General features: G+C 44.5%; 1 protein-coding gene across 2 annotated transcripts in view; it reads right to left on the reverse strand.

The window, feature by feature from the left end:
• Positions 1 to 27,771, reverse strand: part of MLH1 (mutL homolog 1) — a 52,321-nt gene that overhangs the window by 6,928 nt on the left and 17,622 nt on the right. For both annotated transcript variants that reach the window (XM_046003825.1, XM_046003826.1), the window contains exons 11-15: positions 26,832 to 26,985; positions 19,067 to 19,443; positions 17,337 to 17,485; positions 3,581 to 3,689; positions 1,693 to 1,756 (exon numbers count right to left, since the gene is read on the reverse strand). In XM_046003825.1, coding sequence (XP_045859781.1) covers positions 1,693 to 1,756; positions 3,581 to 3,689; positions 17,337 to 17,485; positions 19,067 to 19,443; positions 26,832 to 26,985 — 853 coding nt within the window. The remainder of the gene's footprint in view (positions 1 to 1,692; positions 1,757 to 3,580; positions 3,690 to 17,336; positions 17,486 to 19,066; positions 19,444 to 26,831; positions 26,986 to 27,771) is intronic.

Here is a 27,771-nt window from a genome sequence, read left to right on the forward strand (position 1 = left end):
GATACAAAAAGTTCTTTGAGAGCAATAAAAACTGGTAAGCTTCTAACCAGACTGATCAGGTTAAAAAGGGAGTGCACACATCGCCAATATTAAGAATGAGAGAGGATCTAGACGTTAAAATAATTATGAAAAATACTATGAACAACTTCCTGCCACTAAATTAAAAAACTTCAATGGACAAATTCCTTGAAAGAAACCAAAAGCAAAGCTCTGTCAAGGAGAAAAAAGATAACCTGAATAGTTATCTATGAAAGAAACTGAATTTGAAGCTAGAAACCTTCCCATGAGGAAGTCTCCAGGCCCAGATGGTTTCACTCACTGATGAATTCTACCAGACATTTAAAGAATAAATTCTATACAATTCTATACAAACTCTTTCAGATGATGGAAAAGGAGGGGATAGATAGCTCCCAACTCATTCTATGAAGCCAGCATTAATGCTGATACCAAAATCAAAGACTGTAAGAAAAATAAAAACCAGTATCATTCATGAACATATATGTAGCAACTATAAACAAAATTCTGACAAATCAATTTCAGTAATACGTAAAAAAAAGGAATACATCACGTACAAGCAGGGTTCATTCCAGGAATGCAAGATTGGATTTTAAAATGAAAATCAATGTAATTCATTATATTAAGAAATTTTAAAAAGAATATCACGCAGTTATCTCGACAGATGCAGAAAAGGCATTTGAAAAAACTCAGTATCCATTCCTGAATAAAAGTAACTGTAAGCAAATAAGGAACAGAAGGAAACTTCCTCAACGTCATAAAGGACATCTCCTCTCACCTACAGCAAAAAACATACTTTGGAAAGACTAAACGTGTTTCCCCATAAGATCAACAATGAGAGAAGGATTTCCATTCTCACCACTTCTATCCAACATTGCACTAAGTGTCTAGCCAGTGCAATCAGGCAAGAAAAAGAAAAGCCATAGAGACTGGACAGGAAAAATAAACCTGGCTTTATACACAGAGGGTGTGATCATGCATGTAGAAACTGACGGAAATCTGTAAGAAAACTACCAGCACTACTAAGTGAGTTTGGCAAGGTTGCAAGGAACAAGATCAATGTACAGAAACACTTCGTTTCTATATACTAGCAACAAACAACTGGACATTATTTAAAATGCCATTTATAATAGCATCAAAAATGTGGGATGTTAAGGGATAAATCTAACAAAAGATTTCCTCCCCAATTGTTCTATAGATTCAAGACAATCCCAATGAAAATACCAGTTGGCTTTTTTGTAGAGTTACATCAGCTGTACAATGATGATATGAAACTACATAAATAGTCTGATTTTAATTCCAAATTAAAATTAAGCAATGAAAAGGTCTCGGAAGAAATGACCTAATTCTGTCAGCTGGGGTTGGTTGTATTTGGGTCATAGGCTTTAGGAAATGTTTATTTCTCTTTTTTCTCTTTATAAGTTTTCTTAAGTAGGTATGTATTAACCAACATAATAATAAACCTTTGTTTAAGCTGTCTACCAAATAACTTCAGCTTTGTATAAAACTATTATAACTAAAGATCCTTCCATATACAAATCATACAATACAGACACTATCTTTGGCATATTTAGAAAAACCCAATATACTACAAATCAGATATTGGGGTAGAGCTATTATTTTCAGAAATGACCAGGTGTTGAAGTTTCAGAAGGGAGAAGCAGGAAATAAACTTACCGAGAGCCTGAGGACACCAAAATTGGCAAAATCATAAATAAGTATCTGGTAGAACAGTTCTTCACTGAAAATAAAAATGAAGTGACTTTAAGGAAATGCTGAATCCATGCTTGACAGCTAAGCAGTCAAGGACAAACGGGAGAAAGAACCCCTGCAACACGGATGGGAGGCGCTGTGGAGCCTTCCTGACCATCTACAGGACGTCCTTCTCCTCTAAGGAGTAGGACCCGCTCCGCTGTGTGCTCCAGTCAGGGCTCTGGCTGGCGGGCAGGGCCTCCACCTGAGGCTGAGAGCGCTAAGTCTCTAAGTCACACAAGCTCTGTCCCCACCCCCTGGTGCTGTAAAGGCTGCCAAACACGCTGTAGGTGAAATGAACGAAACTTTAGTTTGCTTACTTCTCCACTTACAAAGAATCCTATAAGTCACTTTTTTTTTTTTAATAACTCACTATTAAAAGTGGTATGGAGTGCACAGGGATGGCAGGAGACTTGCTAAATAATCGCAAGCGGACACAAGGCCAAATCAGACCACCCGGGTGTTTGGTGTGGGGTGACGCACTGGCTGGCAGCACCAGATACCTCCAGCACACTGACCACCTTACCCAACACGGAACTCAAATAAACGGTCCTTCAGAGTTCTTAAGCAGTCAGAACCAATAGGTCTGTTTAAAGACTTCTCGTGATCAGTCAAAGCAGACAAGGCATCTGCTATACCTGCGTTACGAGGGTGGGAAGTGAGGTACCCAGTGAGTACCTGACTTGTCCCAGGTCAGAGTAATAAGGTGGAAAAGGAAGGTGTTGAATCCAGATTCTGTACTCTGAACCTGGTCTTCAATCTGTTTCTTTTACCTTCTCACTGGGAAACCATTCACATTTATTAATAGCTGAAATTCTTGCACTAACCTGGCTTTCTGTTTGTAAAATGGAAGAATCTGAACACAATGTGTTTGGAGCCTTGGAAATGTACTTACACGTGATGGAAAAGAAGGACCGAGGGCAGCAGAATTCCCAACACATTAATAAGAGACAGCCCCATGCACAAGTCAAAGGATTCTCAAAGCAAAGACAAAGGATCTTGAACAGAGCTGCACCAAAACGGCCCCAAAGGTGTGAGTTCTGAATATCTAGAGGTGTGCATGCCAGCAGTCAGCTCTGGGCTGGGCAGTTTTTTTGTAAGGGAGGAAATTCGTTCTTATCTCGTGTGTAACCCCAAGCAACGAATGGCAGCTGCCTTGCTCACGGGCTTGTGGGAAAGGGCCCCACAGTGGCCAGGCAACGTCTAGTAGGTGCAGGGCGGCAGCGCCCTCCCATCTGTACCTAACTGAGAACGCATCTGATTCAGCTTCTAGACTCCTTAGGAGCTCATCCACCAAGGTCTCTGGGAACAATCAATAGGTCACTGGCTACGTACTGGGCAAATAGCACGGCTTGTCAACCCCGCTGTCTAGTGTGGTGGTGAGAGTGAGCCTTGGCGACATTCCCTACGGGTCTTCTTTCTCACAGTACCCCCGCTGCACACAGCAGGTGCTAGAATTCTCTACCGGCACTAAGCCCTTGACCCGTGGTTCCACCACAGTGGTCAACACACACTGAGGACCAAGAACTTGCCAAATATCAGGCTTCTCATGTCATTTCTTAACCTCACAAAACCCTGCAAGTTAAGCAGTGATTTCCAAATTTGCAGATGAGAAATCTGAGACACAGTTCAGGAAAGTACCTTGCCCATGGTACACAAATGGTAAATGGTTGAGCCTGGATTGGAAACCATCTCTGTCTCCAAAGCCTGGGACCTTTCCAAACAGCTCAGGTACCTGCCCCTGGCTTTTCGCGCCTGCGCCTCCAGACCATTGTTGGGGCAGCCCTGCTGTGTCAGGCGCTTACGAGTTTACCTCAGTTTGGTGGTGTTGAGAAGGTATAACTTGGTCTGATGCTGTGCCAAGGCCCACTGCGGATTCACGCAGCCCACAAAGGAGTGGTTCTGCAGCATCTCTCGGAGTGCTGGAAGAGAAAGAGTCGGTCAGGAACAGCACCCCACCAACACCCCTTCACAGCCGGAAGCACCGAACCCCAGAGCTAGAGACAACAGATGAGCCACGATGCCTGTAGTGTACCTCCTGCTGAAAACACACACAAATGAGGACTAAATTACAACTGATCTTTCAAAATGCCACAAAAACATTGCCCAAAGGTAAAGGAAAACTTTGCCCAAAGATCACACCTTGAGGCAAAGCAGGAAGCTAGAGAAGTACGGTGAGCCCTGAAGCCAGCGTCACGCAAAGGCCCAGAGGAACCTCAGTGATCACGAACGCTAGTTTTTGCAGCCCCTGAGGTGTGGGGAATGAAAAACAAAAATGTAGGAATGGTTTGAAATGGGGAGTCTAATAGGAGACCACTTCCCCAAGACGTGTAGCTGAGACGCCAGGGGCTGTACCCACAGGCAAAAAGAGAGGAAATCCCCAGGGAAGGGAGCCGAACTGCCCACCCACCTCCAGCCTAGGTGTTGGGGGTAAGGAAAAAAAAAATCACAGCCCTGAGAACCTGCAAACACGAGCCGGTCCTCACATGCTTTTGCAGCCAGGATTCCGGCTAAGCGCTGCCTAAAACCTTGTATGGAGATTTTAGTTTAACCCTGATTCCGGGGCTGACTGTTCCTCCAGGTCCCTGATAGAATCAATAGCAAATTCCCTGTGGAGAAGTTCAGTTTCAGTCCAGGCTTCAAATTATCCCCCACAGATAAAATACCAGGAGCCAGCAGTCAAAAAATTACAAAACACACAAAGAATGTGCCAAGAATTAGAATCCAGAAGAAACCACACGACCTCTGCAAAGGTTCAGAGACTGGAAAATAAGTATGTTCAGTATGCTTAAGAGGGATTAAGCAATGAATAAGCAGCAGGAGACTATCAGAAATGATCAAGATCTCCAAAAGAAACCAAATTTCTAAAAATGAAAAATGTAATACTTGAAATTAAAAATCAAGACCAACTTCACAACAGATGAGACAAAGTTGCCAAGATAATAACTGGTAGGTAGATCTAAAGAAATAATCCAGAATGCAGCGCAGAGACAAAGAGAGGAAAACTACGGAAGCGACTTATGCAACATGGAGGACAATAAATATGTAACTCAAGTTCCAGAAGGGAGAGAGGGCAGGGGGAGATGATATTTACAGACTTTAAAGACAAAAATATCTGAGACTATTCCAGAAGTGATGGAAGACACCAAACCTCAGTTCTAGGAAGCCCAACAAAACCCACACTTGGCACACAGAGATACGCAGGATGCTAAAGAAAGATCTTAAAAGCCCTCAGAGACAAAACAGAGATTCCCCAGTAAGTAATAAAATATAAGACTGATAGCTGGTTTTCAGCAGTAACACTGAAGGCAAAAATGACAGAACAACACCTTTGATGCATTAAGAAAAAGTAACTGTCAATCTGGAATTTTAAACCCAGCAAAAACCACTTTTCAATATGAGGATGAATTAGACAAAATAAAACGCAGCTGGCCACTCAAGATCTTATTAGTAAAGGTTATTCTTCAGGCAGACTACGAACAATCGAAGGGAAAGAACTATGAGCAAATAATACTTGTTAAATCCAAATGTGCTGACAATAACAATGAATTATGGCATAATCTGATATCCACATGAAAACCACGAATCTAATACCATGCACCAAAGATGAATTTCAGGAGGACTAGGGATTTATGCATGAACATTTTAGGAGACAATATAAGACTATGTCTTCAATTATCCCAGAGTTAGGAAGCACTTCCTAAATAATATTTTAAAAGCCAATCTGTAAAGAACAATTCATAAAATCTGCCTATGTTAAATCTAAGAATTTCTGTTCATGAAACAAGTATTTGTTTAAAAAGAAGAAGAAGAAGAAGAAAATGGGTAAGTCCTAAATTGGGGGAAGATGTTTTCATGTAGCTGATTATTATCTGGAATATATGAAGAACTCCTCAAATCAGTTCAAAAAGACCAAGAACTCAAGAGAAAAATGGGCAAAAAACTAGAAGAGGCACTTAACGGAAGAGGAAATAAATTTAAGGTAATCAGAGAGATGCAAATAAAACCACCATTAGCTACCATTTCACAAACACCAAACTGGTATAAAGTCACAAGTTCAAATGTTGGAGAAGAAGCGAACAAATGTGACTTCTATACACTGTTGGAGGGACCAACAATGGCTACATTTATCCAACCCCTTTGAAAAACAATTCATCAAATTATGACCCAGCAGCAGCTCTGCTGAGTATATACCCACAGCCAAGCTTCCCAACCAGTGTTCCAAGCTCTTGAATCTCTCATGGCCAAGAGCATCCTGGGATGGGGTATGAAGAGAGCATGGATGAGGCCCTATTAGTCCAAATGTCCTTCAATGAATGAACAAATGTGCAGTAATGGTCACCAGGTGGAATCTTCTACACGGGAAGAGGAAACCAGAGCTATACGTAGTAAGACGGATGAATCCTAGGAACAGAATGTGTGTGTATGTGATAGATATAGATATATATATATATATATATATATATATATAACATATATTTACATTATATCTACATGCATACATACACACACACCCCCCAAAAAACCCTTACAGTATGATTCCATTCATGTAAAATTTAAAGCTTGCAAACTGAACAATTTTTTAGGGCTACAAATACGGGTGGTAAAGCTATATTAAAAAGAAATAACAATCATAAAATTTAAGATAGTGGTTGCCTCTAAGGGAGAAGGGAAATGGATAGTTTAGGGAAGAAGTACCTAAGAGCTTCAAAGGTGACAAACCCCACGATGCTCTATCTCTTAAGCAGGTGTTCATGTGTTTTCTTGTGTAGATCCTATGCATGTATTTCAGAAACACGATTTTTAATTTACCAATATATCTGTGTGTGTGTGCGTGTGTGTAAGTAAAAGTACCAGCGCCATAAAGGAGGGTGGAAGAAGAGGGTCTGGAAACCACAGGGAAGGGTCCGGGGACAGCAATAAGCCTGTATGCCACAGTCTCATTACCCTTTTTTAGCTTGGGCACCGCAAGTGAATTCTCATATTGTTACGTAAGTTCTGCAACACTCTCTGTCCCCCCAACTCCTAAGAAAAAGAGCCTTATTTTCTTCATTTTTAGAATGAAGTGTTCCCCTCTGTTCCCACTGGAAACTCAATGTCTCTACAGGATGTACTGCGTAGGCGGAAAATGATTATTTTAAAAGCTGGAGAACATCGAATAATCTTGAATAATGAGGCACTGGAGGAAAGAGAAAGCAGCGTAATCCACTAAAAAAAGGGCCAGAGATTTTTCCACACAGATTTTTCAGGGAACCCTCTGCCGCAGCCTAGCTACCGAGGTGCAGCCCTGCCAGCTCGGGCAGGGGAGGGAGGAGGTGGCTGCTGGCTCAGAGTGGGGCTGCCACAGTCGCTCATTCATCCAGGCGGGCCTCTTCTTCCCTGGGCTCCGGGAGGCTACTTGAACCTCTTCACGACTTCTCATCAGAACCTCAAGGACCTCTCTTGCATCCGTCCTCTATCTCCACAGCATCAGAAGTCTGTGGCAACGTCCCTGCCATTTTGCCAGCAAGAGAATGGGACAAGATCCTTCTGTGCTTCGAAGCGACACCACACAGCAGAGTTCTCGATGGAGGCCCTGGGTCTCACTCAGGAGCAAGTAAAGCTAAACCTGAAGGAAGTGCGACAGGTCCTCTAGTTCTTCATGGCCTCATGCGGAGTAGGAGCTCGGTGCCAAGACAGACTGCCTTACAGAAACCCCCCTGTGCACGGCCTCCGGCTGTTGTCGGAGATGATCCAGAAGACGTCCCCGGCAGGTCTCACCCTGTGCTCGGCTGATGTGGCCTTCTACCTCTGTTACAGAATATCTTTCATTTTACCTGATGTTATCACCAGTTACTTACTAAACACTCCCCATACCACCACGGTATCCTGTACAGCAGACGTCCAGGCTCATTCGCCTCCCACCTCTGCCTCAGGGCCTGGCACCAGGCATTTTGTGCAGAAAACATACTCGACAAATGTCTGCCAAGCTGATCTCATGCATCAGAAGAAACGATGACCTGGGGACAAGCCATATAAAAATATGAACACTGATACCCAGGACTGCTCCCCAAATAAAATAAAATAAAATAAAATAAAATAAAATAAAATAAGTGGATAAAATGTTACACACATTCACATTCAAATGATAGCAAAAAAAATTACAACATTCCTTGTCCTCATTAATTAATAGATCAAAATGATGGGAGTCACAATTCATTGTAGTGACTTTAGTCATTTTGTGAGTAAATTCAGTCATTACTAATCTGAGATGAGCCTAATTCTGTGGAACAACTGAGTGGATACTGGACAAAAATTACCCTCATTTGTTGACCAAACGTGCACCCACCAGAGCTGCTGACTCAAGAGAGTTGCCTGACTGAGTGTTCGACTTTGACATCCTTTAGAAGAAGGAGTCAACCCCCTAGTTTCTTCTAGGAGACCAAAATACTCCCAAAATTAAGTGGGTGACCCTGTTCTATTCACCAGTCTCATATATATATTTTCATTTTTATATATTTTTTTTATTAAAAAAAAAAAAATTTTTTTTCTGAACTTCTTTTTACCTCCTTTCTTCCCCCCATGATTTGGGGTCTCTTCTGATTTGGTCAAAGCACATTTTCCTGGGGTCTTTGCCACCCTTTTAGTATGTTATTCGCTCCTTCATATATTCTTATCTGGATAAAATGACAAGGCAGAAAAACTCACCACAAAAAAAAAGAACAAGAGGCAGTACCGACAGCTAGGGGCCTAATCTATACGGACATTGGTAATATGTCAGATCTAGAGCTCAGAATGATGATTCTCAAGGTGCTGGTTGGGCTTGAAAAAGGCATGGAAGATATTAGAGAAACCCTCTCTGGAGAAAGAAAAGCCCTTTCTGGAGAAATAAAAGAACTAAAATCTAACCAAGTTGAAATCAAAAAAGCTACTAATGAGGTACAATCAAAAATGGAAGCTCTGGGGCGCCTGGGTGGCTCAGTGGGTTAAAGCCTCTGCCTTCAGATCAGGTCATGATCCCAGAGTCCTGGGATCGAGCCCCATATCGGGCTCTCTGCTCAGCAGGGAGCCTGCTTCCTCCTCTCTCTCTGCCTGCCTCTCTGCCTAGTTGTGATTTCTCTCTGTCAAATAAATAAAAAATATATATATAAAAAAAAAATGGAAGCTCTTACCACTAGGATAAATGAGGCAGAAGAGAGAAATTGGTGATACAGAAGACCAAATGATGGAGAATAAAGAAGCTGAGTAAAAGAGAGGCAAACTGGGGCGCCTGGGTGGCTCAGTGGGTTAAAGCCTCTGCCTTCGGCTCAGGTCATGATCCCAGGGTCCTGGGATCAAGCCCCACATCGGGCTCTCTACTCCTCGGGGAGCCTGCTTCCTCCTCTCTCTCTCTGCCTGCCTCTCTGCCTACTTGAGATCTCTGTCTGTCAGGTAATAAATAAAAAAATACTAAAAAAAAAAAAAGAGGCAAACTACTACTAGAGCACAAGGGGAGAATTCGAGAGATAAGTGATACCATTAGATGAAACATTTGAATAATAGGGATTCCAGAAGAAGAAGAAAGAGAGAGGGGAGCAAAAGGTATATTGGAGAGAATTATTGTAGAGAATTTCCCTAATATGGCAAAGGGAACAAGCATCAAAATCCAGGAGGCACAGAGAACCCCCCTCAAAATCAGTAAGAATAGGTCCACACGCTGTTATCTAATAGTAAAATTTGCAAGTCTTAGCGACAAAGAGACAATCCTGAAAGCAGCCCAGGAAAAGAAGTCTGTAACGTACAATGGTAAAAATATTAGATTGGCAGCAGACTTACCCACAGAGACCTGGCAGGCCATAAAGAGCTGGCATGATATATTCAGAGCACTAAACGAGAAAAACATGCAGCCAAGAATACTATATCCAGCTAGGCTATCATTGAAAATAGAAGGAGAGATAAAAAGCTTCCAGGACAAACAAAAACTGAAAGAATTTGCAAACACCAAACCAGCTCTACAGGAAATATTGAAAGGGGTCCTCTAAGCAAAGAGAGAGCCTTAAAGTAGTAGATCAGAAAGGTACAGAGACAATATACAGTAACAGTCACTTTACAGGCAATACAATGGCACTAAATTCATATCTCTCAATAGTTACCCTGAATGTTAATGGGCTAAATGCCCCAATCAAAAGACATAGGGTATCAGAATGGATCAAAAAACAAAACCTGGGGTACCGGGGTGGCTCAGTTGTTGGGCGTCTGCCTTCGGCTCAGGTCATGATCCCAGGATCCTGGAATCAAGCCCCATATTGGGCTCTCTGCTCTGAGGGGAAGCCTACTTCTCCCTCTCTCACTCCCCCTGCTTGTGTTCCCTCTCTCACTGTCTCTCTCTGTCAAGTAAATAGAGTCTTTAAAAAACAAACAAAACAAGCAAAACACCAAAACCCATCAATATGCTGTCTACAAGAAATTCATTTTAGACCCAAAGACACCTCCAGATTTAAAGTGAGGGAGTGGAAAACAATTTACCATGCTAATGGACATCAAAAGAAAGCTGGGGTGGCAATCCTTATATCAGATCAATTAGATTTTAAGCCAAAGACTATAATAAGAGATGAGGAAGGACACTATGTCATACTCAAAAGGGTCTGTCCAACAAGAAGATCTAAATGATTTTAAATATCTATGCCCCTAACATGGGAGCAGCCAATTATATAAACCAATTAATAACAAAAATCAAAGAAACACATCAACAATAATACAATAATAGTAAGGGACTTTAACAGTCCCCTCACTGAAAGGGACAGATCAGGGGCACCTGGGTGGCTCAGTGGGTTAAGCCGCTGCCTTCGGCTCAGGTCATGATCCCAGGGTCCTGGGATTGAGCCCCACATTGGGCTCTCTGCTCAGCGGGAAGCCTGTTTCCTCCTCTCTCTCTCTCTCTGCCTGCTTGTGATCTCTATCTGTCAAATAAATAAATAAAATCTTTAAAAAAAAAAAAAAAAAAGAAAGGGACAGATCATCCAGGCAAAAGATGAACAAGGAAATAAAGGCCTTAAATAACACACTGGACCAGATGGACATCACAGATATATTCAGAACATTTCATCCCAAAGCAACAGAATACACATTCTTCTCTAGTGCCCATGGAACATTCTCCAGAATAGATGACATCCTGGTTCTTAAATCAGGTCTCAACTGGCATCAAAAGACTGGGATCATTCCCTGCATATTTTCAGACCACAATGCTCTGAAGCTAGAACTTAATCACAAGAGGAAATTTGGAAAGAACCCAAATACATGGAGACTAAAGAGCATCCTTCTAAAGAATGAATGGCTCAACCAGGAAATTAAAGAAGAACTAAAAAAATTCATGGAAACAAATGATAATGAAAACACAATGGTTCAAAATCTGTGGGACACAGCAAAGGCAGTCCTGAGAGGAAAGTATATAGCGATACAAGCCTTTCTCAAGAAACAAGAAAGGTCTCAAATACACAACCTAACCCTACACCTAGAGGAGCTGGAGAAAGAACAACAAAGAAAGCCTAAACCCAGCAGGAGAAGAGAAATAATAAAGATCAGAGCAGAAATCAATGAAATAGAAACCCAAAAAACACAACAGAACAAATCAACAAAACTAGGAACTGGTTCTTTGAAAGAATTAATAAGACTGATACACCCCTGGCCAGACTTATCAAAAAGAAAAGAGGAAGGACCCAAATAAATAAAATCATGAATGAAAGAGGAGAGATCACAACCAACACCAAAGAAATACAAACAATTATAAGAACAAATTAGGCCAACTATATGCCAGCAAATTTGACAATCTGGAAGAAATGGGTGCATTCCTAGAGACATATAAACTACCACAACTGAACCAGGAAGAAAGATAAAACCTGAACAGACCCATAACCAGTAAGGAGATTGGAGCAATCATCAAAAATCTCCCAACAAATAAGAGCTCAGGGCCAGGCGGCTTCCTAGGGGAATTCAACCAAACATTTAAAGAAGAATTAATTTCCTATTCTCCTGAAATTGTTCCAAAAAATAGAAATGGAAGGAAAACTTCCAAACTCAATTTATGAGGCCAGCATTACCTTGATCCCCAAACCAGACAAGGATCCCAACAAAAAAGAGAATTACAGGGCACTGGGGTGGCTCAGTGGGAAAGCCACTGCCTTTAGCTCAGATCATGATCTCAGGGTCCTGAGATCAAGTCCCGCATCGGGCTCTCTTGCTCAGCAGGGAGCCTGCTTCCCGCTCTCTCTCTCTGCCTGCCTCTCTGCCTACTTGTGATCTCTTTCTGTCAAATAAATAAAATCTTAAAAAAAAAAAAAGAATTACAGGCCAATATCCTTGATGAACACAAATGCGAAAATTCTCATCAAAACACTAGTCAATAGGATCCAACAGTACATTAAAAGGATTATTCACCATGACCAAGTGGGGTTTATTCCAGGGCTGCAAGGTTGGTTCAACATCCGCAAATCAATCTGATACAATACATTAATAAAAGAAAGAACAAGAACCACATGATACTCTCAACAGATGCTGAAAAAGCACCTGACAAAGTACAGCATCCTTTCCCGATCAAAACTCTTCAACGTATAGGGATAGAGGGTACATACCTCAATATCATATCATCAAAGCCATGTATGAATAAACCCACTGCGAATATCATTCTCAATGGTGAAAAACTGAGAGCTTTTCCACTAAGGTCAGGAACATAGCAGGGCTATCCACTATCACCACTGCTATTCAGCATAGTACTAGACGTCCTAGCCTTAGCAATCAGACGACAAAAAAAAAAATTAAAAGCATGCAAATCGGCAAAGAAGAAGTCAAACTATCACTCTTTGCAGGTGATACGATATTATATGTGGAAAACCCAAGAGACTCCACTCCAAATCTGTTAGAACTTGTACAGGAATTCAGTAAAGTGTCAGGATATGAAATCAATGCACAGAAATCAGTTGCATTTCTGTACACCACCAATAAGACATAAGAAAGAGAAATTAAGGAGTCAATCCCATTTACAATTGCACCCAAAACCATAAGATATCTAGGAATAAACCTAACCAAAGAAGCCAAGAACCTATACTCAGAAAACTATAAAGTACTCATGAAAGAAACTGAGGAAGACACAAAGAAATAGAAAAATGTTCCATGCTCATGGATTGGAAGAACAAATACTGTGAAAATGAAAATGTCTATGCTACCTAAAACAATCTCCACATTTAACGCAATCCCTATTAAAATCCCATCCATTTTTTTCAAAGAAATGTATCAAATAATCCTAAAATTTATATGGAACCAGAAAGGACCTTGAATAACCAGAGGAATATTGAAAAAGAAAGCCAAAGTTGGTGGCATCACAATTCCAGACTTCAAGCTCTATTACAAAGCTGTCATTATCAAAACAGTATGGTACCGGCACAAAAACAGACACACAATTCAATGTAACAGAACAGAGAGCCCAGAAATAGACCCTCAATTCTACGGTCAACAACAGCAAAGCAGGAAAGAATGTCCAATGGAAAAAAGACAGTCTCTTCAACAAATGGTGTTGGGAAAATTGGACAGCTACATGCAGAAAAATGAAACTGGACCATTTACGTACACCACACACAAAAATAGACTCAAAATGATGAAGAACCTCAATGTGAGAAAAGAATCCATCAAAATCTTTGAGGAGAACATAGGCAACAACCTCTTCGGCCTCAGCCGCAGCAACTTCTTCCTAGGAAGATCACCAAAGGCAAGGGAAGCAAGGGCAAAAATGAACTATTGGGACTTCATCAACAAAAGCTTTTGACAGCAAAGGAAACAGTTAACAAAACCAAAAGACAACTGACAGAATGGGAGAAGATATTTGCAAATGACATATCAGATAAAGGGCTAGTATCCAAAATCTATAAAGAACTTACCAAACTCAACAACCAAAGAACAAATAATCCAAATCAAGAAATGGGCAGAGGACATGAATAGACATTTCTGCAAAGAAGACATCCAGATGGCCAACAGACATATGAAAAAGTGCTCCACATCACTCGGCATCAGGGAAATACAAATCAAAACCACCATGAGATACCACCTCACATCAGTCAGAATGGCTAAAATTAACAAGTCAGGAAATGACAGATGCTGGCGAGGATGCGGAGAAAGGGGAACCCTCCTACACTGTTGGTAGGAATGCAAGCTGGTGCAACCACTCTGGAGAACAGCATGGAGGTTCCTCAAAAAGTTGAAAACAGAGCTACCGTATGACCCAGGAATCGCACTACTGGGTGTTTACCCTAAAGATACAAATGCAGTGATCCAAAGGGGCACATGTACCCGAATGTTTATAGCAGCAATGTCTACAATATCCAAACTATGGAAAGAACCTAGATGTCCATTAACAGATGAATGGATAAAGAAGTGGTATATATACACAATGGAATACTATGCAGCCATGAAAAGAAATGAAATCTTGCCATTTGTGATGATGTGGATGGAACTACAGGGTATTATGCTTAGTGAAATAAGTCAATCAGAGAAAGGCAATTATATGATCTCCCTGATATGAGGAAGTTGAGAGGCAACATGAGGGGTTTGGGGGGTAGGAAAAAGGAATAAATGAAACAAGATGGGATTGGGAGGGAGACAAACCGTAAGAGACTCTTAATCTCACAAAACAAACTGAGGGTTGCCAGGGGGAAGGGGGTAGAGAAAGGGTGGTGGGGTTATGGACACTGGGGAAGGTATGTGCTATGGTGAGTGCTGTGAAGTGTGTAAACGTGGCGATTCACAGACCTGTACCCCTGGGGCTAATAATACATCATATGTTAATTAAAAAATATAAAAATATAAAATTAAAAAACAAAACAAAACGGAGTCACCTCCCAGGCAGCTCCTCTGAGTTATGTACACACTGCCTCAGCAAATACCTGCTGAGTCCACCTGCCAGGTCCTCTGCAGACAGCAAGGGTGACGCAGTGCCAGAAACGATCCCTGCACGGACAACACATTGCTCGAACAGTCACAGAAACGAGCATGACAAGGAACTTTGGTACCAGAAGAGCTTCCCTTACTTCTCTCCTGGGCTGGGGGCACAGTGCGCCCCTGTGGGGAGCAGCCGGGCTGTTGGTTTGTTAAGGCAAGTGGCCCACCTCACCAAATCGGGGCTTCAGGGCATTCCCTGCACGGCCTTCACTCTGAAGACAAGCAGCCTCCCCCATCTGGGGCCACGGACATGGGGTCCATGGCAGCGGGCAGGAACCCCAGCCCACAGACATGGAGGCCTGGGCTTCCGAAGCACACGCACGCTCTCAGATGCTCATCCCGAGGGCCCGGTGAAGCCTCCAGCAGTGCTAGTGTGCCACAGGCCAGGCCCCCAAACAGTGAACAAAGTCCCACTAGGGAGGGAATGGGGTAGCTGGCAGGAGCGCTGCACAGTCCGTCTGGCTCACTCTGTTCCCATGTCACAGACACTACACCTTCTTTGAGACCCGACACCTGCACGCCTAAAACACCAGCCTCGGGGCAGGGATCCTATCCTAAGGGGCACCTGCCCACGCAGGCAGCCAGTTTGTTTAGCCTGAGTCCTGGGCCAGCCACCTCGTGTGCAAGCCATGCGTCACCACCCGCCCTTGGCGACGTGTGTCCCAGGCCTATTTCTGATTGCTGGGATGTTCCAACTCATCTGTCCTCTCCCGTCCTCTCCATCTTCCCTCCGTGTCCTCAACTTCCACTCCATGCCCTGCCTCCCTCACAAGGATATTCTAGAATTAAATGGGACAACGTGTACAAACACACAGTTTGGGAACATTTTAGAGTCATCACCTGGACCTCAGCAATGGAAGCTGATCCAGCCTGACGCAGGTGTGCTTGACACTGCACTGGAAATAGTGCACAACTAGAGAGAAATTTCTCCAAACTCTAAGTAGCCTGTTTTACATAAGGGATACAAACCATTAAGGAAGACAGTAAATTCCAAATCTGAGGGAGGCTGTCAACTGAAACTACTGTGTGTAAGCCTGCTAAATAAATCAAGGAACAGCCCACCTCATTTACATTGTTTCAAATGCTTTTAGAAGCTCCCAGCTTGAAAGCCAATAAATGGAAATAAAGACCAACTGGACCAAATCTTTGTGGAAACCAAAATCAGAGGCCAACTGGCAGCTACTTCTATGACTAGCAAGACTTCAGTTACAGAAAGCTTTTACTCCTCCCACATGTAGAGACACCTACAGCTTTGCCCACATGCGGACAAAGGCCCAGAGAGCCGAGAAAAGAGAGAAGGATCAAGGAAAGGCAAACTGAGGCCTTCCTGAATTCATTCAAACAAGGGGTTACAGGGACAGAGGAAACTGTAAGGGGCCAGCCATTGAGTCATAACAGATCAGGGCACCTGGGAGGCTCATAGTTGGTTAAGCACCTGTCTTCGGCTCAGGTCACGATCTCTGGGTCCTGGGACAGAGCCCCACATGGAGCCCCACATGGAGCCCCGCAATGGGCTCCCTGCTCAGTGGGGAGTCCTCTTCTCCCTCCCCCATTGGCCCTCTCCCAGCTTGCACACACACTCTTTCTCTCAATAAAATCTTAAAAAAGAAAAAAAAAAAAAAAAAAAGAAGGTGGAGGATTAGTGTGAAAAGTCCTAACCTGCTCCGTGGCTGCTCAGGACTTTATAGGCTAATCTAGGTTGTTGTATTTCAAGACACGGTGCTGGAACATAACTATTTTAATCAGGAAATGTGTTAGAGCTGAAACGTGCAAAGGCCATGACTAAACTGTGTAGACTCAAGTGCAGAGCTGCTGTCTCGAGCCTAGAGCTGCGCTGTCTACACTTGGAGCACAACTGTCTGACTCCTCTGGTGTGGATGGCTCTTTGGGCCAAGCCACTATTCTACTTACCCCTTAATCCCTGCTCAGTTGGGGGCCACGACTAACTCCCATTAATTCCCAAAAACATGTTAGCTGGTTTTGAAGTGACAGGGACCAATGCAGAGCTCTATATGCAAGTATTCTGAAAAGCTCTTTCTGAGGAAAGTGATATTGATTTATGGCTTTGTCTTCAGCATATAAAAATATCTATTGCCTCCTTACTCTGTAAACAAGTGTTTTATGTTTTATCTCTAATCAGCACAATCATTTTCAAGGGTAAAATTACTCCCATTTTAGAGATGAGGAAGAACTGAGGCACAGCCAGCATTAAGTCACAAATCCAAGGTCACACAGTGGAAGTGGTAGTGCCAGGATATCCACTCGGGGCCCTGCAAAGCCTGTGTGCTTTAGCGAGAGTATGCCCCACTCAGGCCACAGATTAGAATCTTGTATCATAGCACTTTCAGCTAAGAAACAAACTCAAGATTATGTAGATGAGTCTTTTACTCTGGCTGTTCGGGTTCTGTGAGAATACCAATCAATTATAATTAAAACCAGAGAATACTTTTTCCCCTTCCCTCCCAGTTGAAAATTGTCTTTCAGCAGCTGCTGCTGCGGGTGAGGGAAAGGAGGTGTGCTTGGCACGCCAGAGGGGCCACCCTACAGTCAACACTTTCTGCATTTGCTAAAACTTGACCTTAGCAGTTCTGGCCCATAGCCCCCAACAGACGTCGGCACTTACGTACTCTCATGTCCCCGTGCGTTAATTTCTTCCTGGAGGCTCAGCACACTGGTGAGGTTGATGATCCTCCGCCGAGGGGTACACGCTGCTGTCATTTCCTTTCGGGAATCATCTTCTGCCATTTCCACATCAGAGCTTTCCCGGGGCCTCTTTCTGCAATGAAGGAGTCGCAGATCATGACTATCCTTGAAAACTGGTTTTAATTCAGCCAAATTTTGTGTATTGCATTTGGAAAGGGGAGCAGCGTCTTGTGCTGGCTCTGCACATCTGGGGTGGGGTCCTCGTGTGGGCAGCAGACTAGCAAGATCAGTCTGTTCTCTGGCACCCCACAGATCAGATGACTCTGAGCCCCCAGCAGCCAGCCCCTGTGCACAGCAGGACTCTAGAGTCACCTGCCCTGTGCAGCTGCAGGGCCTTGTGTGTGTGCGCCCACCCTGTCCTGCTTGTTCAGTCCTCCATCAGTTATAGTGCCAGCTGCACGTGACCATGCACCAGACGGACAAGGTGCCGGCCCTTGTTATGCTTACTTTCCAGCTAGGGAGTCAGAAAGCCACAGAAGGATCATTTGAAGCAGCAGAAAATGCTAAGAAGAAAAGTAAACAAGGTAACAGCTTGATGGGGCAGTAAGAGGGCCTCTGGCAAGAGGGGATGTGTGAGGCAGTCTTCCTAAGCCCCCAGCACAGGGAGAACAAGGGGGAGCTCAGGCAGTTCAGGCTAGCCACAAAGCAGTGTGGACGAGCACCCTACAGGAGAGGGAAAGTGGGGGGCTAAAGGGGGGGCACGGCAGGTGCACCCAAGTGCAAGGGGAAGCACTGGCTTTCAGCTGAGGAGTGATACAATCTCATTTCTGGTGTCAGAGGTTTCTTTCGACTGCTGTATGGTGAAGAGCTAGTGGTGTTACCTCCCCTGGTGACAAAGAGACACGTAACTCTGCACTGCATGAAATGAGATCGTGTATGTGAAGCATCTGGCACAGACTGGGCTCCCTCACGGGTTGCAGCACCCTTGAGGATTCCCTGGAGACAACCCTACATGTTGTCTTGCTAGACTGACTTGGCAATGATCAAACTGGAGTCAAGTAACTCGTCCAAATCCCGATGGCCACTCAGCCCTGGGGTTTTGGGGGCCAGCTGCTATGCAGAAGCGAAGTCCTGGGCGACCGCCTTCACCCCAAGCCTGCTGGGGAAGGAGCACGGCCTGGGCTCCCTGGCTCAGTGCCGGGCCCCTGAGAGCCTGCAGAGCGTGTCCAGGGGAAGACAGGGAAAGGACAGGCACTGCTGCCATCCACCTTCTCCCGCTCTCACGGCCAGCCCCTGGGCCTCAGGGCCTTCATAAGTTGAACCAAGAAAATGTGTTGTTCCTGAGGAGTGGAAGCAGCTTTGAGTGGGATGAGGGAGAATCCTCTGGATATTTTAGGGTTCTCTCTAGCCACCTCTGCTATTAAGGCGTTATCAAAATCCCCTACTAAAAATAAAAGATAAATTTTACTTTTTTTCTGATGTGTGTTTAACTCACACTTGGAACCATGGACTTTTAAGATATCTCAAAGGCCACTAAGTAGGGGACTCTCAAGCCATGGTCAAAGGCAGAGAGTGCATAAGGCAGAGCAATGTCCCACTGGAGGCAGGGCAGGTCAGGCAGAGATAAGCAGCAGGTAGTTCATGCCAAGTTAAGCCAGAGGTGGTTTCAGGAAAGAATAGCAGAGGCAGGCTGCACTCCTCCCCAAGTCCATACCTGGGGTTGCCTGGGCTGGAAGGGGGCCCTCTCTTCTCTGACGTTTCTGAAGTCCCCTCTGTTGCATCTCCCTCTGTGCCCTGATTTGTGGCAGATGCTTGGGCAGGCTCTGGGAGTTCAAGCATTTCCTCATCTTGCTGTCCAGGCCTGCCACTGGAAGCATCGGTCCTGTCTTCTGGAACAATGCCCTGAGGCTGACTGGATAGAGCCTTGCTCATGGGTTGTAGAAAGGCATCGAGCTTCTGTTCCCGTGAATCTGTGCGGACCATCTGGTGGGCATAGACCTTGTCGCCACTTCCAGAAGCAGATGAAGGGATCACACCTGCTGTGGATTTAACCACCTCCCCAGAGGGGCCAGCAAGACCTGGTAGTAAAGTCTATGTCAAAAAAAAAGGTAACGGGTTAAAATTTTTTTTAAAATAAGATTCCTGGCCACTGTGATTTTTTAAGCTCAACAGCATTTATGTGATATATGATTCACTTTACGTTTTTGCTGAACCCTTCCTATATGTTTCAATAAAGTAGAATCCATCTGGGAAGAAGAAAAAAAAGAAAGCAGCAGTGGGACGATTCAGAATATGAAACCAGTAAGTCCAGGTCCCAGGGGCACCTGGCTGGCTCCGTGTGCAGAGCAAGTGACTCTCGATCTTGGGGTTGTTAAGTCCGAGCCCCAAATTGATTGTAGAGAATAGTTTAAAAAATAAAATCTTTAAATGGGGGGGAAAAAAGTCCAGATTGCCAAGTGGAGCAACACTGGAGAAAGAAACTAGAATCAGGTTTAATCATCATCACCGAAGTATTAATATAGAAGCAATTCTGACCAAAACTTGAAGTTTAAAAGATACACCAGTAAAAATACAAAATTCAGAAAAACGCTTTTTATTTTAAAATTGTTTTGAAATGGGGAATATTAGCGCAAAGTTCTCATATTTTTGTCTGCCTTTTTTTTTTTTTTTTGCTGCCATAAGAGGATTTCACTTTTTTATTGAAGTAAAATATAAATAAAATTTATCACTTGACCATTTTCAAGCATACAGCTCTGTGGCATTAAGTACATCACATCATTAGACAACCATCACCACTATCTATCTCTAGAACTTTCTCAATGTCCCAAACTGAAACTTTGTACCTATGAAATGGTAACTCACCATTCTCCCCTCCCCACCAGCTTGTGGCAGCCACTCTTTTGTCTGTTTATAAATAAACACATTTCCTAACTCTGTCCACTGGAAAGGCCTAAAGCTAATGACCATTCAGCAGGAATAAGGAACCCCCCCCCACCTCCGCTCCGATCCCAGATTTCAGTCTCTAAATACTATCCCCACTAAAATAAACCAGAGTTCCCTGGAGAAATGGCCAATTCCAGTGCCTGGGCTGGGAAAGTAGAGAGTGAGCCTACAACATCTTTTCTTGCCAGAAACAAGGAAACCATCAAAGACTAATGGAATTGAGTCAAAAGGACAAGAGCACCAGGTTGAGGGGGTTTGTTGGTCTAAGAAGGGATAATTTGAGGATCCAAGAGAAAAATGACTGTAATTAACTAAATTATATTGCTTTGTTAACAGCTATCATAAAATATTAAGAGAAAAAGAAAAAGATGGGGAGGGAAAGAGAAAGACGGAGAGGACAAAGTCATTAAACATCACTGGAGATCACTAGGACACGAACACATTCCTTTGCAAACTGATAATTAAAGTGACAGAACTCAGCATTTACCCTTACTTTCTAGTGTGAACTGTATTTCAGGATAACCAAAAAGCTCTAACAAATGAGGCAAAGTTATTGTATACAGAAAAATTATAATGAATTAACAGAAAAAATGACAGAATCAGAAAATCATAATCTTGCAATCTTAGTGAAATAACGGATTCAGGTAATGGTCATCAATGAATGGTGAAACCATTAAGCTAAATATTCCTGGGGAACTTGACAATGAAGAAAACAGGCTGTTACCAGCTAAACCCACAGATGAGTGAGTCTTATCACCGAAATGACAAAACAAGTCAGTATGCGCCTCCTGCTGGGGCATGACAGAAAGTACATGGCATCATCTATCAAGAATTCTCACAGGGGGCGCCTGGGTGGCTCAGTGGGTTAAAGCCTCTGCCTTAGGCTCCGGTCATGATCCCCACATCTGGCTCTCCACTCAGCAGGGAGCCTGCCTCCTCCTCTCTCTCTGCCTGCCTCTCTGCCTACTTGTGATCACTGCCTGTCAAATAAATAAATAAAACCTTTAAAAAAAAATAAAAGAATTCTCACACAGAAATCTCATTCACAAATCTGAATGTAATCATGCCAGTTGATAGGAATTCCCAGTTTACAGGAAATGTGGAGGATAAGAACAAGTTAAATGATACTAAGAAGAAACAATTAGCCAAACAGAAATGTGCATTTTCCACAGGAAGCCTTCAGAATAAGCCAAAAGGAACAACAAAAAAAGAATACAGATTTAAAAGAGATTTTTTTTTTTAATATTTTTTATTTATTTGACAGAGAGAAATGACAACTAGGCAGAGAGGCAGGCAGAGAGAGAGGAGGAAGCAGGCTCCCTGCAGAGCAGAGAGCCCGATGTGGGGCTCGATCCCAGGACTCTGGGATCATGACCTGAGCCGAAGGCAGAGGCTTTAACCCACTGAGCCACCCAGGCGCCCCCAGATTTAAAAGAGATTTAAAAGACAACATCTAAATATGGCGAGTGGAACTTAACCTAATACATATTTGAATGAAGCTACTTTATAAAAGGATCTTCTTTGGACAGTTGGGACATTTGAATATGGACTAGATATTAAAATGATAATATTATTAATTTTGTTATGTATAAAAAAGACATTGTAATTATATAGGGAAAAATATTTTAAAAACCATAAAATACTAGGGAAAAAAGGAAATGCCTGAAGTGCAATTTAAAATATTCTCTTCCCTTCAGGTGCCTGGGTGGCTGAGTCAGTTAAGCATCTGACTCTTGGCTTCAGCTCAGGTCATGATCTCAGGGTCGTGGGATTGAGCCCCACATCCAGCTCCGTGCTCAGTGCAGAGTCTGCTTGAGATTCTCTCTCCCTCTCACTGCTCCTCCTGTTTGTACACACACTCTCTCTCTCTAAAATAAATAAATCTTTTGAAAAGCAAGCATACTTCACATCACCTGCCATCAGGGAAATACAAATCAAAAGCACAATGAGATACCACTTCACACTATTAGAATGGCTAAAATGAAGACAGGGAACAACAAATGTTGGTGAGGAAGCGGCGAAAGGGGAACCCTCTTACACTGTTAGTGGGAATGCAAGCTGGTACAGCCACTCTAAAAACCAGTATGGATGTTCCTCAAGAAGTTAAAAAGAGGGGCGCCTGTGTGGCTCAGTGGGTTAACTCACTCAGGTCATGATCCCAGGGTCCTGGGATCGAGCCCCACATCGGGCTCTCTGCTCAGCAGGGAGCCTGCTTCCTCCTCTCTCTCTCTGCCTGCCTGTCTACTTGTGATCTCTGTCAAATAAATAAATAAAATCTTAAAAAAAAAAAAAGACCTTAAGTATCAATTCTTAAAAAAAAAAAAAAAAAGAAGTTGTTAAAAAGAGAACTTCCCTAAGATCCAGCAACTACACTACTGGGTATCTACCCCAAAGATACACATGCAGTGAAAAAATGGATCCCATGCATCCCAGTGTTCATAGCAGCAATGTCTACAATAACCAAACTGTAGAAGGAGCTGAGATGCCCTTCAACAGATGACTGGATAAAGAAGATGTGGTCCATACACACCATGGAATATTACTCAGCCATCAGAAAGGATGAATACCTACCATTTACATCAACATGGATGGAACTGGAGATTATGCTCAGTGAAATGAATCGATCAGAGAAAGGCAATTATCACATGGTTTCACTCATATGTGGACTGTAAGAAATAGTGCAGAGGACCACAAGGGAAGGGAAGGAAAACTGAATGGGAAGAAGTCAGAGAGGGAGACAAACCATGAGAGACTCTGGACTCCAGGAAACAAACCGAGGGTTATGGAAAGGGAGGTGGGAGGAGGGATGGGGTAACTGGTGATAGCATTAAGGAGGGCATGGGATGTGATGAGCACTGGGTATTCTATGCAACTAATGAATCACTGACCATTACATCAAAAAATGAATGATGCATCATATGTTGTATAATAGAACTTAAATTTTAAAAAAAGTAAAAAAAAAAAAAAAAACCAACTAAAAAAACCACCACTCTTTTCCCTACCACCAAGTGAGAAAGGGAAAGAGAAAACAAATATGGCAAAATGATGATGGTTGTTGAAGCTGGGTGACAGGTACATGGATTATTGGTGTAATATCTACTTTCATGTGTACTTAGAAATATTTAATAATGAGCTAAATAATAAAAAGTTAAACAGAGTAGCAGAACTGCTCAAAAAGGAGAAACCTCCCTTTGTGGAAAATGTAAAATCCTTCCAGTGTACACAGGCAAATGAAGTGAATATAGCTGACCCTTGAACAAAGCAGATTTGAACGCTGTGGGTCCACTTACATGCAGACTTTTAATAATACAGTGCTGTAAATGTATTTTCTCTTCCTTATGATTTTCTTAGTCAACAGTTTTTCCTAGATTACTTTATTATAAAAATGCAGGATATAACACATTCACAAAATACATGTTAGTCAACTGTTTATGATATCGGTAAGGCTTCTGATCAACAGTAGGCTAACAGAAGTCAAAGTTTTGTAGAGTTCAGATTTTTGATCATCCAGAGGGTCAGTGCCCCAAGCCCTGCACTACGTAAAGGTCAACTGTATTTGCTTCATTCGCCTGTGCCATAGCCACAGGAGCAGAAATTAACAGAACTACTTTGCAGATAGTCATTTTAAAGTCCAGAAAAGTGAAACACCTTCAGTCCAACAGGATGGAGTAGCAACAAACCCCAGGAGGCCCTGGGCTTCCCGATTTCCATACCAAATGGCTTCACCACAAACCAGGGCTTGTGCCATAGGCCTTGGGCAGTGTGGTGCAAGACACAGCTAGGGAGTGGGAGAGAAGGTATTCTGATGCCCCCAGAGGAGTGGGGACAGCTCTGAGTTTGGACCCCGCCACCCACACCAATGCTCCAAGGCTTGCGCCACTACACCGACTAGGACGGGGGGTGGGGAGGGGGCGCCTGATCCAGAAACCCACTTTCCTTCTGAAGACACACGGGTCAGGACTATGCAGAATTCTATGGGGAAAGACAATGTAAGCTAACTAAATGAATCTGACTTGTACAAAATAAGACAAGGAGGAAGGCAAGAAGTTCTTTCCCCAGTACGGCTCACACTCCAGGACCTCCGGCAAAGCTCTTTCTCTCGATCTCAGTTAGGACAGAGTAAGGGATAACCACTCTGGCCCAGACAATGTGCTCCTCGTTTTCACCTCATACTTTCAGCCTGCCCCCTACCCCGCCCCGGCCCCACTCCCCGCCAGCCACACCTTTTCCAGGTCCGGGCAGTTCCAGATTTTTAACCGTCTGTGAGTGGAGTTACCTCCTCTGCCCAGGCCTGTCCCTGTTTCTCCCAGATAACTGTGGGGCCTCCACCATATGCCTCGGCCATCCTTGCCCCACTGTGACCACAGGATTCTTCATAAACGGCACACCAGATCTTGTGGATTCCTGTCACGCCACAGCGTAAACTCCTTAACATGCTGACAGAAGTGTCATCAGGGCTGGGACCCCTGCAGCCTCCTCTCTCCAGGGCCAGCTCCCCCCCAGGCCCACACAGAGGCCTCCCCCAGCTGCACATGAAAGCACCTGGGAAAACTCTGTGACTACTGATGCCGCTCACCCCTGCCCGAGACTGATTTCTTGGTTTGGAGAAGGCCCAGGCAAGGGTGCTTTCTGTTTCTCTGGTGATCCTAAGGGTAGCCAGGGTAAACACTGGACCCACTGCATGGAACTTTCAGACATTCACGCACATGTCTTCCTGTCCCCCTCAGCCCTCAGGCCTTCTCCTCACTGCCTCTGCCAGAAACACTCTTTTCATGCCTTGTTCCCTTTGCTCATCTCATTCGTACCCAGTCCTGGGGTCCCAGCCTCCGCATCCCTTCCCTTTCTTTCCTGATTGCCAAAGTCCAGGATAGGAGCCTTCCCCTGATACCCCAGGTCCCTCTTTTCCTCTCTCTCATGGGATGTATTCCCTGGGAACCAGGAGCACCTCCGTGAAGGCAGGCACCCAACAGGGTCTCACCCACAGGGTGGGGGGTCTCAGTGCACATCCGCAGGGAGGCAGAGGACAAGGAGCAGCAACAGACAGGAACCGAACTCCCAGTGACCGAGCACTTCCTGGGTAGCACACACTGCTCTGACAGCCGGGCCCACCAGCCCTACAGCACGTGTGTCCTCATCTCAACCACCGGCACCGCACGGGTCTGTGCACCCATCACCTCTGCTGACTCGAGCCTCCTGTGCATCAGGGGCCCAGCAAAACTAGCAGAAAACTGAGGGCTGGCAGCCAGCGAGCACTTTCTTCTGCCCACCTGCCACATACAAGTGGCTTCAGCATCGGCCCATGTGCACTCACTGCCCAGCCTCTGCCCGGGCTCAGAGGTGGCAGGGCTGCCCCTAGGGCATCCACTCTCACTGCTTCGGGCCCGTGCCACCCCCAGCGAGGGGCTTTCTGTGAAGGTTCCTGTGGGAAGCATAAACTGCCTCGTGAACTTAATAAGTCTTCTTTTTAAAGTAGGCTCCCAGAAGCCCACTCTCTGCTTGCAGGACCCAGTGCTTCCATTTCTTTTCTTCTTTTTCTTCTTCTTTTTTTTTTTTTTAAGGGACGAGGAGGGGCAGAGGGAGACAGAGAGAGAGAATCTCAAGCAGGCTTCAGGCCCAGTGTAGAACCTAATGCGGGCTCAACCCCACAACCTTGAGACCAAGACCTGAGCTGAAATCCAGAGTCAGATGCTTAACCAACTGAGCCACCCAGATACCCACCTGTGCACCACCCCTGCCCCTGCCGGCTTTTGTTTTCAAGAGGGAAAGAGGGTGGGGGAAGGGGGATGTTTCCGTCTCCACAGTTCTGAGATCTGGTGTGCTTCTGAGCACACCCGCACCATGTGCTGCTGAGAATCATGTCATGTCAGAACTGGGATAGGACACTGCAGATCGCATTATCCGCCCATTTATTTTACAGATGGGCACCGTGAGGCCCCGGAGAGCTGGGAGTAGCTTAGAATCATAAGCACTTAGAACCTGGGTAATTCTGATAAGATGGATGGTGCCAGGCCTTGCATCAGACACTTCTGCCTCCTGCTTGTCCCCACCCTCAGAGGTGAGGATGACCACTTCAGCCCTCACTGAGGGAGACATGGAGACCGGGGAAGGTGGGTCACATGGTGGTAACCCAGGCCTGTCTGACACGCAAGGCCCTGCTCCTCCCACTGTCCTGCTGCCTCCCTCTGCCCTGTGAATGTGGGCTCGGCCTCCTCCTGAACATCCCCAGGGAAGACAGATGCACAGGAGAGGTGCCCTATTCTGTTTCAGACAGCTTGTTTTCCTGAGAAGCCAGTCTGTGGTCTTAGATGGAGGCAAAGTGAGACCGCGAGCCTCCTGACTCCAGGCCCAGAGATAACAGGATGATTTCACGGTTAGCTTCAAAAAAGGAGATAGTACTAAAGGAAAACTTTCAGGTAATCCTTGGAAAGTCAGTCCTAAAGCAACAAGCAGAACTCTGGGCTCTTGAATCTGACAGGCCACAATTTTAGGTGACGGTGAAAGCACCAGAGCCAGAGCTGGACAGACAGCGCCCTCACCTGGGTGAAATACATTCTGGAGGAGTTGGAGCCTAGGAGCTTACTCTCAATGTGCTGCTGCACCCGCTCCAGGATGCTGTCCTCATGCAGGAAGTGAACTTCGTGCTTTGTGGGGTGCACGTTGACGTCCACGTTCTGGGGGCTGATCTCTAAACTGGCAGGAAGAAAAGCAAACAACTATGTTGGGTGGTGGGGAATGGGGAAAACAATTCTCACCAGCAGGCTTGTGGGGGTTCAAATGACACAGTGGTCAAAACTTCAGGGTCAAGTCTGAGCGACCTGAATTCTGAAGCTGTGCAGTCTGGGGCCAGTGATATCATCTTCCTTTGCTTCAGTCTCCCCCTCTATAAGGTGGATAAAGCATGTGGGGGGGCTTAAATTCATGCAAAGCACGCTGTGCGTACCTGGCAAGTACTCCACACCAGCTGTTACCATCATTCCAGAACTAGTGGAATTTCTTACTGTGTGACCTGGGGTGAGCTACTTATCCCCTCTGGATGGGATTTCTCATCTGTAACCATGAACCTGTTCCCTACCTTTCAGCGTTATGAGGATCAAAATAAGAATACACATGAGAAAAGGTTCTATCATCAAAATGTAATGTAAAAGTCAGCTTAGAGGCCGTGCCAGCCATCACCTGACTTCCTCGGCTCCACATTCACCCTTCACTGCCTGCTCCATGACCACACGGTGAATCTGTGGCAGGAGGGGGCACTGGAGGGACCGTGGAGGGGCAAGGGGCTTCTCTGTCAGGGAGGGGGCAGCTTCTGGCTGGTTCAGGGGCAAGAGCTGTTATTCAACGTTGCTTCACCAGCAAGGTGGCTGGTACATGGGAAGCCCTCAGGGAGACTGCTGCATGAGTGAGTAAGTGAAGGGAAACTGTGCCCTTCACCTGTGAGAAAGGACAGAACATCCTTTTGCCAGTGGTGGATGGGATTCT

The sequence above is a fragment of the Meles meles genome, chromosome 4, assembly GCF_922984935.1.
Source record: "Meles meles chromosome 4, mMelMel3.1 paternal haplotype, whole genome shotgun sequence".
Classification (NCBI taxonomy): domain Eukaryota; kingdom Metazoa; phylum Chordata; class Mammalia; order Carnivora; family Mustelidae; genus Meles; species Meles meles.